We start from the raw sequence: 20,322 nt of genomic DNA, 5'->3' as shown, positions 1-20,322 counted from the left end.
CAGAGAAGGGAAACAAAATAATTAATGTTATGGAACAGCTTCCATATGAAGAGAGGTTAATAAACTATTTATCTTAGAAAAGAGATGACTAAGGGGTGATATGATAGAGGTCTATAAAATCATGAATGGTGTGGAGAAAGTGAACAAGAAAGTATTATTCACCCTTTCACATAATACAAAAAACAGGGATTACCTGATGAAACAGGTCAGCAGATTTAAAACAAACAAAAAGGAAGTACTTCTTCACACAACCCACAGTCAACTATTGGAACTTTTTGCCAGGGGATGCTGTGGAGGCCAAAAGTATAATTGGATTCAAAAATGAATTAGATAAGTTCATGGAGGACAGATCCATCAATGGCATTAGCCAAGATGGTCAAGGACAAAACCCCATGCTCTGGGTATCCTTAAATCTCCAAATGCCAGAAGCTGGGACTGTACGACCGTCACTCTAAATGGCCTGTTCTATTTATTCCCTCTGAAGCATCTGGCAATGGCCACTGTCAGAAGACAGAATGCTGGGCTAGAGAGACGATTGGTCTGACCCAGTATGCCCATTTTTATGTTTTTAGATACTGTTGCTACGACATCCTGACATAATTGACCCAAGTAGCTAATCATCGAGATAAGGGAAGACAATTATGCCTAGATGATGTATATGAGAGACTATGACTGCCACGACCTTTGAGAATACCATTGAGGCAGAGGAGAGGACGAAAGGGAGCACTTGGTATTGGAAGTGGTTGTGGTTAACTGTGAATTGAAGAAACCTCTTGTGAGAGAGCTGCATCATATCACAGAAATACAAGTCCTGAAGATCAAGAGTCACAAAAACCAAATCTCCAGAATCTAGAGAAGAAATTATAGTCAATAGTGCAAGAGTCACTATTCTGAATCTCACATAGTTGTTACGATACCTGAGATCTAACATTGGCCTCTATCCCTCGCTCTACGGGGGACCAGAAAGTACCTGGATTAGAACCCTTTCCACTGTGCTGAAGTGGAACTGCCTCTGTGGCCAAGAGCTGACCTTCATTTATGATGGCCTTAAATTGTTTCTGATGTTCCTTTGGAAATAGTCAATAAAGGTGTTAAATTTATCAGAGTTTACATCAAGGGAGGGCAAACTACGGCCCGCGGGCCAGATCTGGCCCATCAGGGCTTTCTATCTGGCCCACAGGATTGTCAGCCCCGCCTTGAGCCCCCTGCCACACCACTCCTGCACACCAACCCCTTGCCTTGAGCTCCTTCCTGCACACTGCACCCCCTCCCACACTTCAACCCCCTACCCCAGCCCTACATTCATGGCCCTACATACAATTTCCCCACCCAGATGTGGCCCTCGGGCCAAAATGACGAGGGAGTGAAAGTATGGGAGATCAAGAATGTGTATGCTCCCTGTAGGAGGAATTTAAGGCCCTCAGAAACTGTTGGAGGTACAGGACCCATGGATCCCAACAAGGCCATAAGGCATAAGAGGAGGCAGTCACCACTGGTCACTCCAGGTGGTCAGAGGTCGAGGTCACCACTCCTCCACAAGTGGAGAGAAGTAACATCCCACTGAATAAATAGGTGATCCCCAGAGTCGAGAGTCAGAATCTCCTTCAATATATTCCATGGGAATGATAAGTGCTCTCCCTGGATGACAGAAATTAGGGCATCACAGGAGCGGGTGTGTGTCAACAAGAAAAGTACCATCGGTGAGCCAGAGGATCTCGGTACCAAAAGATGTACAGACGCGGACAGTAGAGGAGACTCCGGTTCACTGGGTACAAACAGTTGTCAAGTCCTGGAACTCCTGCGGTACCAGAAGAAAAGTGCTGGAGCACGTACAGACTCAGATGGAGCAGTCCAGGGTGCTGAAGTAGGTACCCAGGGTAGTGAGGAACCAGACTGTGCTGACCTCTTCGTCATACAGTAGCTAGCAGAGGTGGTCCTCCAAAAAAAAAAAAAAAAAAAAAAAAAAAAGATCTGGTACAGAAGGGGCATGGCTCTTAGAAACAGCCTTATACACCTTTGTGGTACCAGACGCACTTGCAGCCTCAGTAACACTCCTCTTGGGGTCAGAGGTCTCCAGTGACAGAGACCTCTTGTAAAGGGGATGTAAGTCATGCTCCTATTAACGGTACTTACCAGCTGTTGGCACTGCAGGCACAGCTGTCGATCCCTCATCCCCCCCAAGGCTTTCGGTGACCCAGTGTGACATTCTATACCTTGGGGGAGCATCCTGTAACCCCCATATGCCTCATTTTCATATAATCGTGATCTTACACATAAAGCATGCCTTGTAAGGTATCAGGGAAAAGGTTATGATCTGCTGAAAGTCATTTCTCTATCCATATATGCGTACCATTAATGTATATGAAGTTATGAGAATTGTGTAGTATGGTTGTCACTAAAACATGCTGTAAATTGGGGGAATCAGCCAGATATTAGCTCCCCAGAGGCAACAGCAAGGAAAATAACCAACGCCCGAGCGGGGTGTCATACAACCCATCAACAGCCATTGTCCAGCAAGGGAGCTACAATGCAATGACACACCTGCATGAGGCCACACCAGGGGAATTGCTCAACCTTGCTTGGAGAGACTCAGGGTATGTCTACACTGCAAAGTTGCTGACAGAACTTTTGTCTTTCAGCACCAGCAAAGAGCTTTCACACACGCTGACTTTTAGTGACAAGGCTGTGTTGACAGTCTTGTTGCTAAAAGCTGCGTGGTGTAGACAAGCCCTCAGTAATGATCACCTGACTCTGAAGGGGAGGGGGCAAAGACAAGAGGGAGGAAAGGACATGATAAAAGGAAGAGATGTTTGCCATGCTCTTCCTCTCTCTTCCACCTAAACCTACAGACACCACACCAAGCAACTGAACCGCTGATCAAAGGGGAGACAGCCTGGCTAAAGAGCAACCAGCCAGCCTGGGGTGAGAAGCATCTAAGTTTGTAAGTGCAAAGATCAGTTTAGAATGCGTTTTGTTTTTATTTCATTTCACCAAGTCTGACTTGCTATGCTTTGACTTATAATCACTTAAAATTTATCTTTGTAGTTAATAAATCTGTTTATTCTCCCTGAAGCAGTGCATTTGATTTGAAGCGTGTCAGAAACTCCCCATGGCATAACAAGCCTGGTACATATCAATTTCTTAGTTAAACTGACAAACTTACATAAACTTGTAGCGTCCAATGGGCATAAGTGGACACTGCAAGATGGAGATTCCTAGGGTCGTCTGGGACCAGAGATATTGGCTAGTGTCATTTGGTTGCACAGCCCAAGAAGCAGCTAATATGCCAGAGGCTGAGCTTGAACAGCCCAGGAGTGGGGGTTCTCACAGCAGAGCAGGGTAAGGCTGGCTCCCAGAGTCAAGGACTGGAGGGACCTAGCAGATCACCAGTCCAGATAACACCAGAGGGGAACGTCACAACCAGACCACAAGGTGGACATGATAGTGACCATCTTATCCCTGGTAGCCTTCAGCGACAAGGGCCTGGCAGCTAATGGGGTAGCAACAGTTTTACCCATTGAAGCTCTTAATGACCAGGGTCCAGAGGTGGACGGGACACTGTGTAGATGGGGATTCTTGGAGCTCTGATCAGAAGCTGGTTTCAGGGCTAGCTCCATCTTGAGGAGCTTGAATTTTATCTCTCGGTTCTTACAGAATGTGCTTTTAAATGAAGACCAGATTTTACACTTTGAAGGTATATAGATATCCCCAAAGCACTTCCAGAGTGTCCATCCCTACCCAGGAAGGATTCCTGGAAGGAAGAGCAATATTTAAAGCCTGGGAGTCCCAGGATCGGTAGCGTAGGTGGGCGGGGGGAAGCGGGGCAGCAGCCGCTCCCCCACCGAGCACAAGTGGAGCCTTTTTAATGGACTGGCACCTTTTTATTTTTTACTCACCCGGCGGCACTCTGGTCTTCAGCGGCTCTTCAGCGGTGGGATCCTTCGGTGCCTTCAAAGACTGGAGTGAGTGAAGGACCTGACTCTGAAGTGCCGCTGAAGACCTGGAGCGCCACCACGTGAGTACAAGCAGGTGGTGCCTTTTTTATCTCCGCTCCCACTCTGTTTACTCCACCTGGCTCCGCCACTGCCAAGGAAACCCCAGTAATAAGAGTCCGAACATAACCCTGAAATGGGGGGGGGGCAAGGGGGGAATAAAAAACAGGGAAAGAACAAACAAACAACCTACCTACCTAGAACTACCTACCACCTAACAGTGAGCGGGACTCAGGAAGACCCGGCTGGTGGCTCCTACCCTGCACCAGGCTCAGCTGTTAGTCCTGGCTGGGTTGGGGAGACTGACTTCCTCTTCCCCTGCACGACATCCAAGGCCATGTCAGACCCACCCCCAGATTTCTCCCCTGGCAGTAGGAAGCCCTGAAAACTTCAGTACTTCCTGCACCCATTGCTCCTCAGCTGCGGGGGAGGGGTCTCTGTACAGGAAGCTGCTCCCCCATCCACCCAACACCTGTGCATCCAGACCCCCTCATATCAAGACCCCCCCCACAAACCTCACACACACACACCCCTCACATGCAGAACCCCTCTGACAAGCCCCACTCCCCCTGAACCTGGACCACCCCGATGAGCCACCTGCACCTGGATCTCCATCTTACTGAGCCCCAACCAGCTGCACCTGGACTCCCCTGCAGAGTCCCATTACCGCTGCACCCAGAACTCCCCAACAAGCCCTTGGATCCCACACTGAGCCACCCAAACCCAGACAGCCCCACACAAAACCCTCTCAACCCACATGTGGATCCCCTCACACTAAGCCCCTTCACACTTGGATCCTGCCTTGCTGAGCCTGCCTATGCACACCTGCTGCATCTGGCACAGAGGGACAGGGCCCTGCGGTGTTTCTGGGGCAGGCCTGGTCCTTGCATTGTGTCGGGGTTGAGTGCAGCCTCACCACTGAACCCGTGTCCCAGGGGGGAGCTGCACAGTGATCTCCCACCTCTGTGCAGCCAGTGGCCTCTGCTCCCCAATGCCAGGCTGGTGCCTCCACCATTATTTGACAAATAAAATTTGCAGAATTTTAAAATATTGTGTTCGGAATATTTTATTTTGGGGGGGGGGGGCACAGAATACCCTCGGGAGTAATTTTCGTTACAGGCCACGAGTATGCGTAGAGCACATGCACAGGCCGAACAGGCACTGCTACCAAAAATCCCCAAAGGCGTAGGTGGCGCACATGCACCTGAAATGGAGCACCCATAGTGACATTTCCCACAGAAGAATCGCAGCTTACTTTAAAAGAACATAAAAGTTTTTCATCCTCATGGGTACAGAATAAAGTTTGAAACCGTAAACCCTAAAACCTCAAAACAGCAGAAAGGAAACCAAGAGTAGCCACAGATTTTAAATATCTACGATGAACAACAGCTCATGATTATTTTGGGGCCTGACTCATGACTTAAATGGTTGAGGTTGGTAATGCTGCAAATGCCTGGGAGTCAGGACTCCTACGTTTCTCATTCCATTGACTCACTGTGTGACTTTAAACTAGTCACTTAACTATTCTTCAGATTACACATATGTACTCCAAAGTGCTGAATCTTAATCAGAAATTATTTTAAAGGATTTGAATACCTCAAATGAAAAGTTCTATGTAAGTGAAAGCCACAATACATCTAGAGAAATGAATAACCTGTCAGAAAGCTCTAAGTGATTATCTATTCTTAATTTATTCTAATACTTAGATGTTTAATTGCTTCTTAAATACTTGCAAATTCCTTTCAGATACTATTCTGGAAATGTGCTAAATTATCAGCTTGAAAATGTATATTAAAAAAACATTAAGAATGATGTTGCACATACAAAGATTATAGCATTTTGAAACCTAACATCACAGCAAAACCAATAACCCTCAAATGACCCTTCATTTCCCACTTGCTTTTTGTAAACTTAATTTAAACCATGTAACTGTCAAATAGATTCTTGTGAAACATACTGAACGAAACTGCAAATGTAAAATATGCCACTAGATGGCAAGCATTGGCAAAAATTAATTAGCATCACTGTTGGGATTCTTACATGGTACAACTTGAAAGCTGGGTGTGAAGGGAGAAAGATATAGAGATTGGAGCAACAATATTAGAGAAAATTCTATCAACTTGATCCTCTCCATACAGTTCTCCTCTTGAGAGATTTTAGATATTAAATTACAATTAATATTGGGCAAATGAACAGAATGTAAGTTATAGTTTTGTTTGCTTGTGAACCAGGGACTCTTACTAGTTTAAACTTTGTTCATTTTACTTTAAGCCATTTGATCTTGTGGTGTCACATTTCAATGTTTTTGTAAAGCTGTCTACAATGAAATTGTGAAGAATGTATCAAGTAATAATCAGGCCTATACATAACAATGCTCTAAAATTTTAGGGGGCATGGGTAATAGGCAGATTATTCTCTCACTGCACAAAATATATCATCCTGCAGCACCTTCACTGGTTTCCTAGTGATTATTAATTTAATATTCACACAAATATTAAAAATGCCTTCAGGATTATTAAAGATCTCCTTCTCACTTTTCTGACTACCTACTCCTCATATTGCCTTTCCCATATATTATGGTCCTTCAGTATTGACCTCCTCACTTCCCAATCAGATCTCTATAATTTGGGGTTGCTCTTTCATTTGTGTTGCCCTGTATATGCAGAATTCTCTATCTCTAGTAGAAATAAAGTTAATTACGCCTTTTAATCTCTTAAAAACCTTTTCTTACTATAGCTTAGCACAGTTTTGCTCTGTAGAGCATTTTGATACTGTGCAAGGACACAAGTGAAGTACAATGCATGTCTTATTAACAAGGGGCTAAAATGTTCCATCAGCAATAAGCCAAATTCTTAAAAGGTTCAAGTCCCACAGTTTCCCCAATGTAAATCTCAAAAGTGTGTTTAGCAGCTAAAGAACCATAAAAGAGCAGTAGTCGTTTAGACATTTTTATTACTTGCTATATAAGGGGTAAACCTCAATATTGACTTCAGTGAATACAACTATTTTAATTTATTATGTTAGATTGCTATACATTTACCTGGACTTTTTTTAAATTTGAAAAAATATTTGTAAGTACTTTTGTATACATGGCTTTTGGACAATAGCAGCTTACATATTGGTTTGTAATTATTTGTTTTATTCAATTAAGTATTCAGGGTAATTAAAGAAAATTATTAGGAAATTTCTGCTTTCCTAATAAATGACAAACATGAAATGCTTCAAAGTGAATACCTCCTCCTGGCCCATACATATGTTATCACCACCAGGTCTAATCGCAGGCTCTGGAAAGCAGTTTTTAAAGTTTATTTGGTTGTAATATTCTACACACTATTTTATATAAGGTTAGAAAAACATTGAAGTGTTAGTCGTGATTTTTTTTTTAATTTGTACAGAATGTTTGGTAAGAGTTTTTAATTGTGAACTACAGGTAAAAAGACTGTTGACTGAAATCTTGGTAACTGTGATTAAAAGGCAAAACACCCAACAGGAGTGTCTGCTCAAAGAGTCTCTCCCTTGTTAATGAACGTGAAGATATTTTTTCTAGGATCTCAAGGTAAGCAATATATAGCACCTGGTTTGCCAAGGCCATAAAAAGCTGATTCAGGAGACTCGACTCTGCCTCACCCCCTTCTCACCCTTTTCTCTCTTCATAAAGAAAAATTTCATTTTTAAATTCTAACAAAATAGTTGAGGAATAGTTTTATTAAAAATTTTATAAACACTCTAAGGCCTTCATGTGGTTTAAGGAAAATATATAAAGTTGGGAAATGTTTTGTAGCAGTCCTTTGTTTATTCCTTAAATGCTCAGAAATGTACAAGCATCGTTGAGATGTTTGTTTGCAAATGACCTGTATTTAAAAGTAAGCCTGATGCAACTGCCATATAACTAGTAAAATATTTGTTATATTTTTATAAATATAACATGGTCATTTATCATCATCACTGGTTAATACGATAAAAAGTCATTTAAGTTCAGAATGTTTATGCTAACTGGGGAATTAGTGATCTGACAGTGTTCAAGCAACTTTCTAGTTAAATTCAAACACACACAAAAACCACTACTCCAAGAATTTACAAGAAGAGCCAATGCATTCTTTGAGGACTATTTAAATCAGGGGAAGGCAACCAGTGCACAAGCTGATTTTCAGTGGCACTCACACTGCCCGGGTCCTGGCCACCGGTCCAGGGGGCTCTGCATTTTAATTTAATTTTAAATGAAGCTTCTTAAACATTTTAAAAACCTTATTTACTTTACATACAACAATAGTTTAGATATATATTAAAGACTTATAGAAAGAGACCTTCTAAAATGATTAAAATGTATTACTGGCACGCAAAACCTTACATTAGAGTGAATAAACGAAGACTCGGCACACCACTTCTGAAAGGTTGCCAACCCCTGATTTAAATTGAAGACTCTTTTTAAGTTAATCTAAGCTTAGAAAGGCTATTTTAAAGCTAAAAGATATGTAAGTAAGGAAGTTTGACTTATTTAAAACAGAATTTAAACTCCTATTAAACCCTAATAAAACTAAAGGACTAAACACAAGTAAGAGTTAAAACAAAGGATATTTGAGTTCCCTCCACAAGAACAATATATAGTTACTACCCTGTTCCATAGCAAACAAATTTCATATTTATGAGCTGAAGATACTATCTGAACTGTCCCATGAGGGTCTTAAACCAATGAAAAGGTGACAGCAGCCAATATTTAAATCCAGATGAGCCCTAAAAGGGGTGTGCCTTGCACCTCCAGTGAAACTGTGAAATGTGAAGACTATACATCTCTCTGAATTAAGCAAGCAGCATACCCTGCTTCTGTTTCTTAACCTCAATGTCACTCCGGTCTTAGTCATGCCACCTCTTTCAAGCAAGCAAACGTCAGTAGTGTGACAAAGAAGCAGTAACCATACAGCATCAAGAAGCAATCGCCTTCCAACACAACAGTGCTTCTGCAACGTAATGATATCACGAAGAATGAGAGAAAGTTTACCAAAGCACTGCCAAGGAATCAGATTTATTTTTTTCTTCTAATGATTTTAATGAGATATGGAAATGCTATTTGTAATTTAAGACAGTAACAGCTTCTCCCATTAAGCACCAAAGTGGTTTACACTATTATTCTTGGAGAGGAAACAAACTAATCTTAGTAAAAAGAGAAACAGATTTAATTTGAATATTAAGATTCTTAATATACATTAATTTGTCTGACTCAAGACAGCTGCTAGAATGGCCTCTAAAGTAATTGAATTTAAATATTTAAGTTTCTTAAGTATTTAAGTATTTCATAAGACTTAATTAAGATCACTCACCTTTGCCTATTTTTGAACAGTTTAGGTTATCCATGATAAACCACGCAGGACCCACCTACCCTTAAATGAAATTCCCTTGCCCATATATAAACTGTTTTAGTTATGTATGATACTCTAAAACAGGACTCATATACTAGTTTTGAAAATATCTCTTCAGTATTGACTTATCCAGAGAAGAATGCCCCCACCAAAAACTGGCCCACCCTCTACGGCATAATCTCTGTTAAAAACTCTTCATGGAGAGACAGATAAAAGAGACTGTAACTGAAGTCACAATGGTTTATTATTTGTGTTTTCAATTTTTTGTAAAAAAAAAAAAAAAAAACAAAAAACACAAAGTTAGTAATTTGATGGTTTTGTTTTTAATCATGATGTCTCATAAGACATGGTGAAGAACCCCATGTGACGAACAGTGGAAGTCACATCCCTAAATTGGCACTGAGACACTCTCTCTCTAGATGAACTTTTAGTAATTTTTGGTACATATTAAAATTACTTGGCCCTAACAACTTGGCAGACCTTTCTACCCCAGAACTATAAAAATATTATTTTGTTTTTTTAAATCATGCATCAAGCTACTTAGTTTAAATCTCTTATGTCTGCAATTGAAGTAGAATGCTCACCTCATCAGAAGAAAGCAAATAAATAGGAGTTAGTGAAGGAACTTCGCTTAATTCACAACTCAGGCCAAGTAAGGTCAGGATCTCCTTAAGAACTTCATATCTCTTGGCATTGCTCATTTTGAGTAAATTAAAATCTTCTTGGGTTTGGGTAGTCAGAGAGGCAATATCCATTTCCAAGTATATCTGGGGAGATGGGAAAAGAAAAAGAAAGAAGTCACTAACACGAAAGACAGCAGCTGATGTAGAGAAAAAGCAAAGCAGACCTAAAAATGGTGTGGTATCTATTCACTTACTACTAGCTGAATTTAGTACAAGAGCCATGTAAAATTCAGTTTGACTTGTGTGTTAGAAATAAGGTTATATTTTATACGATGAAGAAACAAGACATATTAATGAATAGGGCTTTGACATCTTAAAAGCCTGTCAAACAGATATATATCCAAGGTGTAGCAAATACTAGTAGAGACCAATGAATCCTTAACTTCCAAGGAGGAGACTAGAGCTATTGGTAAACTACAGTTCTTCTCTTAAAAGTGTGTAAAAATGCCCCTTTCTTAATCAGTTGGTCTGTCTCCCGCATGTATTTGGAGTCCATATCTACTTACTGACTAAAAGAAGTTTTTGCTACTTTTTTCTTCTGTTAGCACTATATAAATGAAGCTGCTCTGGATTCCACTCTGGCTCATGAGCCAGTAGAATTCAGTTCTGATTGCAGAATTTTTGTTGGTAGAGATGAACAAGGTAGAAAGAACCCAGCCTGACTAATTCCAAGTTGAATCACAGGATTGAAATTAGAAAAACATCTTTTTATTTTTGAACTGCACTGATTATATCTGGAACACTGACTCAGAAACCTACAATGCCATTTTATACAGAATCACTTTTCAAACTAGAGGTGAACTTTGGGGGCTTGTCTACACAAATCGGCAAGCCAAGCTGCAAATATACAGCACTCCAGCGTGCTGCTCACTAACTGGCCATGTGGACCCTGCTACCACACGGTAAAAGTTCTATTGTGCACTTTGGAAATACTATTTAGCAGTACTTCAAAGACCAATAAATGAAAGCTAATCACAAAACTTTTAGTGCACGGTAGCAGGATCCACAGAGATTTAGTACGTGGCAAACTAGAGTGTTGTACATTCATATCCTACCTTCCTGCACACTAACTCTCCATGTGTACAAGCCTTAAGAAGCAGAGCTGAAATGCAGAGTCCAGCCTAGCCCTCCTAAAATTATATATTGTATCTCACAGAAGTTCCAAGATGTTTAATACATTTAGTAGAATACAAAATGTACATTTGCTTTATTCTACTATATGCAAATACATTTAAATGAAAGTGGCATAAAAATTACTTATACTGTGCTTGCATACATTTTTGCACTTTTTATTTTCTCTCTGTAGTATGCATTATCCACTTTTCTATCATTCAGCCAAATAAATTTATTGAATTAAAGAGGTAATGTTATGAAACTAGACCAGTGCAGAAGAGGGAAATAACTACCCTGTGACTCTGAATATTTACTGGTTGATGTCACTGTCAATACTCTTATCAATATAGCCATGAAGAGAACAACAATACGCCTTTTCAGATGCAGACTGGAACTCAAGTAAAAATCATAAATGATATTCTAATCCTTTTAATCTGATTTCCGAAGCTACCCCACATTGCCCTTTTTCTCAGGAAACTCACTGCAGTATTAAATTTTATTAGAGGAGAGGGGTCATTTAAATGCTACAGCAAAACAGGTTTTACCATGCAACTTAAAGAAATGGATAGTAACAGTACCTAATCAATTTTCTACTTCAAGTACCCAACACATGGGTGACAGAAATTGTTATACAAAACTGTAACATTTGATCTACATAACCTGGTTTTCCCAAGATGCCATAGTCTTTTGGCAGTGACACTCAGGAGTAATACTGGCAAACGTGTACAGCTTTAAAAAGGATATTTTAATACTGGGAGACATGGAGTAAAGCTGATCATTGCATACCTAAGACACTAGAAATGTCCCAAAATGCCCTTTTCCATACATTTAGGTGGGAAAGTTATGACAAAAGACATATGGGAAGGTGACTGATTAAAAACCGCTAAGGGCGAATCTGACAGCTACTGTAAACAAGGAATGTTGGGATTTGCCTTTGGCTCAGTGAGTTCAAAAGAAATTTGTCATCTCTTCATCCTGTAGAGCCTTGGTGAGGGGAAAGCACCTTGGAGAAGCCCTGATGAAGTTTTCTGGAGTAATTGCAAGATTACTCATATTACCAGAAGAATAAACATCTACACTTAAGTCTTGAGTCCCACAAAAACATCTGTCCTATAATTAAAATAAGGGTAAAGGTTGCCCATTTCTAAGGTTTATATTCTTGTATTTCTGTTTCATTTGGTTCTCTGCACCAGAACTCAACAAGATAAGCCCAATAAACTACATTTTTTATTTCCCTCCTTCTATTTTGCTACAAATGGACAAAAGGTTATTTTCCTACTCTAATGACCCGAGTCCCATAATTCAGGAATCCTGTGTACAAATAACTTCAAACTAGGTAAAAAAACTCTGCCTCAGTCCTTTGCCTAGCCTACCAAATTTGAGGCAGGTATTCCTGTCTGTGGACTTCAGAGAGGCATCAAAAATGAACTTATAATGGAGGTCAGTTGAAATCTAGGAGCACACCATAATAAGCATGTTATACAATGCAATAAACAACTTAAGTCTTCTTACACACAGTACCTGACACAGAATGGCTTCTCCTCCACAATCTCCATATGGCAGGTGAACAATGATCATATCTTTATCTGTATTACTTAAGTGACTCAACGACTTCACTTGGCTGTGATTTTCTTTAGCCTCTTGCTCAAAAACACTGCCACTGGTCAGAAGGTTTAATTTAACTTCACTGTTATCTGCTTTATAGAACACTAATTCTTGGATGGTCTTCTTCAGTTCACTTTTGCTCCTTATCTGTATACTGCCAAATGTAAAAGAGGCAGAAAGTCCTAAAATCTTCCCACCTCTTGACAAGTAGGTCAGGAACTGTTTGTGATTGTCCTTAGAAATGGGTTCCTCTGTGGCAATAACCAATAACAATGAGTTATCAAGCCAGGGAGCTTTCAGAACTTGTTCCTCTACCAGCTGGTAGATGGTGTAGCTGTCTGTATGAATGCACTCCTTGAGCACGGATTTTATCTTCTCAAATTTGATTTTCATAGGGTCAGAGCCCACATAAATTAAAACATTGGGAGTCTTCCCAGTGAGGTTTATCCTTCTTAGTTCTCTTGCCAGACAGCCATCAGTAACTTCTTCCACGCTAGCACTGCAATCATCAGGAAGTTCTGGAATGTTTTCTGATGAAGCATATCTGACTGACTCAATGGTGCTGTTTTCAAGTTCAAAGCATTCATGGCAGCTGGAAAGGTGCAGGTGGTGATGTTTACCAGTACTTGTCTCCCTTTCACATAGGTTATTAGGCTCATCATGAGACTCACTTCTTTTCTCCAGCCTGGATTTCTCTTCTCTCACCTCCTGGTCACCACCTCCTGTAGAATCAGTTGACGTTGATCCTTGTTTAGTTGCAGCTGCAAATGGAGGAGCAGGGGTCATTTCATCCATGTGTATGCTATTAGTGCTATTCTTCTCTTCTGTAGGTGCAGCCATCCGCTTGAGCTCCTTTAGAGCAGATTCCTGTAAATGGATAGCTGAGAGATTTCAAAAGAAAAAAGTTAAAAGCTGTACAAAAATAGCAATGTTGAATGTCACTACCCCTAGTATGCAATTTGGCGTTAGATTTAGTTTCCTGATAAATCACTTACACTAGTCATTCTCAACCAGGGGTATGCATACCTCTGGGGTACATCAACTCATCTAGATATTTGACTGGTTTTACAATAGGCTACATAAAAAGCACTAAAACTCAGTACAAGCTAAAATTTCATACAGACAATGATGTGTTTATACTGCTCTATATATTACACACTGAAATGTAAATATAATGTTTATATTCCAGTTGATGTATTTTATAACTGTATGGTAAAAATGAGAAAGTAAGCAATTTTTCAGTAACAGTTTGCTGTGACACTTTTGTATTTTGATGTCTGATTCTCTATGCAAAGTTTTTAAGTGAGGTGAAATGTGGGGGGACACAAGACAAATCAGCCTCCTGAAAGGGGCACAGTGGTCTGAAGAGGTTGAGAAACACAGACTTACACTCCTAAAAAGTTGCCTCCTTTTAGACACTAAGGCCCTACTTCTCCTGAAACGTAAAGAGTAAGTCTATTTTGTAAATCCCTAGGAGAACGTATCTGGCAGTTAGAGACCACTTAAGGCTCTTAAGCAAAGTAGGCAGTCATGGGAGGAGAGGAAAGATCCTCTCATGGACCCCTAACTGGTTAAAGGATAGGAAAAAAAAGATAGGAACAAACAGTCAGTTTTTGCAGTGGAGACACGTAAACAGCAGGGTGCCTGAGGATCTGTACTGGGAACTGAACTGTTCAACATATTCATAAATGATCTGGAAAAGGGAGTAAAAAAATAAGGTGACAAAGTTTGCAGACAATACAAAATTACTCAAAATTGTTAAGCTGAAAGCAAAGAGGTACACAGGGATCTGTGACACACCATGGTACAATCCAGACTAATGAGTAGCTGTGTCACCCCTGCCCTGTAACCTGTGGTGCCCTTTATTATGGTTTGCTGCTCACAAACAGCCTCCAGCATGTAGGCACTCCCAGCTAGGTCAGTGGGTGCTGCAGCCAGCCAGATCTTGGCTCTTACCAGCCTTAAAGTTTACCAACAGGTGACCACCACACACTCCCAGCCTCAGATTTTCCCGCAGAAATTTATGTCCTGTGCCGCCCAGCGCCCTCCTGGACAGGGCAAATGTATTGAGTTCATTATTCCCTTAAGGGACTAACATACACACAACTTGTTACCTCACATGGAGTTACCCAGATACTTTAATCTGAACAAACTGGATTAGATAAAGCAATAAAACCAGTTTATTAACAACAAGTAATGAGGCGTAAAAGTCAGAAATGATTACAAGAAAAAATAAAGATAAAATGCTTACTGGTATCTACTTAAGAAACTCTCTTACTTCCAAAACAAAATTTTTTCACCACATGCTCCAGCAGATTACTGACCAAACTCTCAGGTGAGGACCTCTTCCTCAGAGTCCAACCGCGGTTCCTTTGTCTCTTCAGGTACAGCAAATGCGATGGCGGGGGGGGGGAGGTGTACCTTGGGATGTTTGTACCTTCCTTTTATAATTTCAGTCCCTCACTTGAATAACAATTCCAGCTAAGAACCTGGAGCCAAACAGTCTGTGTGGAAGGATATTCCCTGCTGGCTTTTTCACCTGTTTGAACTTCCTTTATTTTGCTTTCCTGCCTGATAACACGGTTTACTTCTAAATGCAAAATTAAGAAGAGCACATATTCCTATGTTTAGGAAAGACACGTTTGCCAAATTCTGTTAGGGCAGGGCACTGGGGTTTGGAACATATATTACCACCACCATATAGGGAAATCTTATAAGTTCACATACAATGTTGCCACACATTTTACCAGGACAATAATGACCAGAAAATGATGAGTTTTCAAATGATCTCTTTGTATGAAGTATGCCTTGTTAAGGTAACTACAGCAGAGTGTATTTTGTCACAGGATCTCACAAAACTAGATGACTGCAAAAAAATGACAGATGAAATTCAATGTTGATAAATACAAAGTAATGCATGCTGGAAAACACAATGCCAACTATGCATACAAAATGATGGAGTCTATATTAGCTTTTACCACTCAAAAAAGGTCTTGGAATTATAGTTTTCAGAGAACTATCTACATCTGCTCAATGTGCAGGTGGCAGCCAAAAAAGACTAATGGTTAGGAACCATTAGGAAAGTGATATATAAACAGACAGAAAATATCATAATGCCTCTATAAAAGTCCTTGGTATGCCCACACCTTGATTACTGTGTGCAGTTCTGGTCACACCATCTCAAAAAAGATATATTAGAACTGGAAAAGGTGCAGAGAAGGGCAACTAAAATGATTAGGCATATGAAACAGGTTTCATATGAGGAGAGATTTTAAAAACTGGAACTGTTCAGTTTAGAAAAGAGACAACTAAGGGGGGATATGATAGAGGTCTATAAAATCATGAATGGTGTGGAGAAAGTGAATAGGGAACTGTTATTCACATGTTCACATAACACGAGAACCTGAAATAATTAATAGGCAGAGGTTTAAAAGAAACATCAGGGACTATTTCTTGAAACAACATACAGTCAACCTGGGGAACTCACTGCCAGGGGATGTTGTGAAGGCCAAAAGTATAACTGAGTTTAAAAAAGAATTAGGTAAGTTCATGGAAGATAGGTCCACCAATGGCTATTAGCCAAGACAGTCAGGAACATAACCGCATACTTTGAGTGTCCCTAAACCTCCAACTGACAGAAGCTAGGACTGGACAACAGAGGATAGATCACTTGATAAATTGCCCTGTTCTGTTTATTCCTTCTGATGTATCTGGCCATTGTTGGAAGACAGGATATTGAGCTAAATGGACCACTGGTCTGACTCAGTAAGGCCATTCTTATGTTCTTACCACAATCAGGAGTCAAATATTCTGTTCCCAGCTCTGTCAGTGGTTTATTGTAACTTTTGATAATTCATACAGGACAAATTTTCACAAGCGTATGCTAGTTTCAAAAACCTTAGATTTCTGGTGCCTAACTTGAAACACTTAAGATGCGGTTTTCAGAGAGAACAAACCACCATAACTTCCACAAAAGTCAGCGTTAATTGTGGGTACTCAGGATTTCAATTCCATATGAGGGTAATGTGAAGGTTTCAGCAAGCCATCCAGGCTTTGGACCCCTTTTCCTGAGAAAACAAGGCTTCCTGACAAAACAGGTTGAGAGCAGCTCTAGCATGGTATCTCTTCTGCTACTCCTGAGTGAGTCTCCTCCCAGATGCATAATCTTTTCAGCCGTTACACCATGATTGGGGAAGGTGAAAAATGAGAAAAGTACCACTAGAAAAATATCAGTCCCCTGAGGGAGAAAAGGGACAGAGACATTGCTCACTGCTGTTCAAAACTGACCGACAAAACCTAGGATTATATTGGATAAGATGGAAGCACTGAACCACACCTTTCTTTATGCCGATGGAGGCAAAAAAAAACCAACAAAAAACTGACAAGGGAAAAAGGGGATAGAAAAATCTGAACTGCCACTGGTCTGCAGGAGGAGCAGCATAGCCCAAATGTCTTGGGCTGGAAGAGAGGTCAGGACCCAGAAAGCAGGAATAAAAAAAGCAACAGAAGTTGGTTTAAATTAAAAAAAAAAAAAAAAGTGGAAGTGCAAAGAAAGTAAATGTATTTCTGAGCAGACGAAATGGGAAGAACAAGGGAAAAAGAGAAAGAAAAGTTACTATCTTTGTGATAGGTTTCACGAAAGCTTATGCTCAAATAAATTTGTTAGTCTCTAAGGTGCCACAAGTACTCCTTATCTTTGTGATGTTTATACTAACCTTTCTAGAGAGTTATATAGTAATACCTGGGATACTCTGGGACTTTACCTTAATAAGCTTAAATTTTTGCAGTCAATGGTGGCATTAACTATTGGTTTGTTTATGAAGCAGTAATAACTAGAATAAGAAAAACATTTACATACAGTTTCAAAGATATTCAATTACTTTTTCAACTGTCATTCTGACAACGCATTTTACAAATGCAAAATAAAAAAAACCTCAGAAACAGCAGTCTAAATACATTTTTAAACATTCTTTATATTTGGCATTAAATTTAAAATACAGCTGCCCTTTAAAATGAGACTGCCTCTGATGACAGTGTAACAATTACTCCTATGCCAAAGTAAAAGCATATATTTTTTTGTGTTTAGATGCACTGAACTCATTAGGAGACTTAGAATAAGTGAAACAATAAGATACTTCACTAAAACTGAAGTGTTCTGTGAAGATACTTACAAACAATCTTCCGTGGCACCATTCCATTATCCATTTGAAGTCTGTCTTCCATGAATGCTATTCCAAGGTTACTGAAGTTATCCACGCTTGCTTCAGCAATTAATTTATAAGGTTCTCCGGGTTTATAGGCCAAAGGTGAACAACAGTCTGACCACTTTATAACCTAAGAAGATAAAAAACATATTTTCCCGTTCTAAAGAGAGGTCAATTAAAAAAATACAATTCCATGAACATGCGTTACTAAACAAAGGTGATATTTCTACCCTGAAGAGTTTATAGTCTAAAAAGAGACAGTCTAAAATATTCTCTGTTGCAGAAACAGAGAATATTAACTTAAACATAAATAATAAAGTTAGCACAATTCAAACACTCTGTGACAAACATCAGTTCAAAAAGGACTGATCTTTAAAAAAAAATTCTGTATCCCAAGGGAGATCACTGAATATATCATTTTCAAAACCAGTTTCCTTAAAACCATGTTGTCTCTAAATAAAAAAAAAAAAAAAAAAAAGTAACCACTGCAATTAATTTTACCCTGGAATAAACACAGATAGAGTTCCCAATTCCAACTGACATTTCTGCACATAGTACATAAGCTCAAAAGTACATCCAAAACAACCTTATCAAAGAAGGGTCACGTCTTGTACGAAGTATCAGGTGTTAACTAACTTCCATTCAGTCTTGACAAAGGTAAACAAGAGCACTTCTAAACAGTTCTGAGAAGAAAGAAGAGTGGAACAAATACTTCTTTCCCAGAGATCAAAGCTTCGGAAATCCTGGGTAGCACACACAAAAGGACTTCCTAGAGTAAGCAGCATGGAAAGCACTGTATTCTACAGCTGAAGCTCTTCACTTGCTCTAACACTTAAATACACCACTGACATGGCCTTTCAAATAAAAAATTACATAACGGATTCAGGGGCAAGCAGCAAAAAGTAAGCCACGTGGATTAAATTAGTCAGCAAGTCATTTTATAAACTTTTGAAAAATCTCCTATCAAAGGGAGAAAAATTCTAACACACAAAAGACCCACAGTTTCAAGCCTCTTTTATTCTTAAGATAAAAGCACTACAGAGAAAACATATTAAAGGCAGAAAGAGACCCTACATACATGTTAATAAGTTTACCAGAGTTCACTCCAACCCTAACGTGGGCTCTGGCAGGAGCAGTCCTTCAAACCCCTACCCAAGGGGTTTCCTTGTGTTTTCAAGTTCATCACAGCTTAAGCTCAACACTAGCATAGAGTCTTAGGGGGCCTCAGTAGGTCCATTCTTTCCAAACCCTTCCCTAAAGAGGGAGGCCCTCCACAAACCAGGGGTCCTGTCCATTTGCTGGATCAGGAAGAAGGTCCTGAACTTGTATAAAACCAGGCTATTTATCCAAAAATCTGGCTTTTGTCTATTGGTCCCTGTAGAATCCAGTTTGATCTAGTATATGCAAATCTCCCCAGGGTTTGGCTTCAAAGGGCTGATAACCAGCGGAATTATATTAGCATTCCCCTCCCCCTAAAAGAGTTACATAAAACTCTAAAATAACACATACACAACTGCATTTTTAACACAATGGACCCCAAAGATATTTAACCTAATTCAATAAAGTTTATCTTAATTCCATAAGGTTTGTCTTTATCACAGGATATTGTCCCTGTCACATTTCTAATACTTCTACTTTATAATTTAGTGTCTTTTATCCCTGGAGGACCTCAAAGCACTTTATAAACATTACAAATTTAGCTTCAATACTTTACTCATCTATCTTACAAAGGGCATTAGGGCAGAAGCCTGACTGGAGACAGGAGCCCTGGTGTGTGGTAGCCTGCCTTAAACTACCAAGTAAGGGAAGGTGTGCACCAGACCCTGGGGTTAATTGAGACTCAGAAGCCACTAGTTAGGAGGATGGGAAGTGAAGTGAACCCACTCATTACTGATGAGCTCACCGCCAGGAAGGAGGAGCTGCCCATAGGGGTAAACTGAGAGCAGCATCTGAGGGGCCCAGACCACACAGGCAGGAAGTAGTGGAGAAGCTTCTGGGAATCTGTGCTGCTCTGAGTGAATAAGCAGAAGCTTCCTTAATGCAGTAATAATGCTCTGTAACCTTGGAGAGTCTGGAGAGTTGGAATGGCAAAAATAGTGAACCTTGGAGTTTGAATTTACTGGAGGAGGTGAAGACTGTGGAGAAAAGAGTTTTAGGGAGGAGTCTCCCTCCCTGGGAGCTCTGCAGGTAGTAATATCATCTATGTTGGAGTGAGGTGTGATTGGTATGGAGTCTCTCTTTCCTAGTGGGAGTTCATGAAGTTTAAACAGAACTTTGAAGTTGAGAGTGGTTGGCACTGATGGATTTGGAGAGGAGCTCACCCTCTCCCCTTTGTAGACAGCTGCAATATCACAGCAGTGATCGCTTAGTG

At 40.2% G+C, this 20,322-nt stretch overlaps 1 protein-coding gene across 4 annotated transcripts in view; it reads right to left on the bottom strand.

Moving 5' to 3' along the window:
• Positions 1 to 20,322, bottom strand: part of HLCS (holocarboxylase synthetase) — a 215,779-nt gene that overhangs the window by 178,549 nt on the left and 16,908 nt on the right. For all 4 annotated transcript variants that reach the window (XM_077818620.1, XM_077818630.1, XM_077818637.1 and 1 more), the window contains exons 3-5: positions 17,919 to 18,081; positions 12,664 to 13,628; positions 9,931 to 10,113 (exon numbers count right to left, since the gene is read on the bottom strand). In XM_077818620.1, the coding sequence (XP_077674746.1) occupies positions 9,931 to 10,113; positions 12,664 to 13,628; positions 17,919 to 18,081 (1,311 nt within the window). The remainder of the gene's footprint in view (positions 1 to 9,930; positions 10,114 to 12,663; positions 13,629 to 17,918; positions 18,082 to 20,322) is intronic.

This window comes from Eretmochelys imbricata, chromosome 1, assembly GCF_965152235.1.
Source record: "Eretmochelys imbricata isolate rEreImb1 chromosome 1, rEreImb1.hap1, whole genome shotgun sequence".
NCBI classification, from domain to species: Eukaryota; Metazoa; Chordata; order Testudines; family Cheloniidae; genus Eretmochelys; species Eretmochelys imbricata.
The sequence above is the reverse complement of the archived record's forward strand: the minus strand, read 5'-3'. Positions and strand labels throughout refer to the sequence as shown.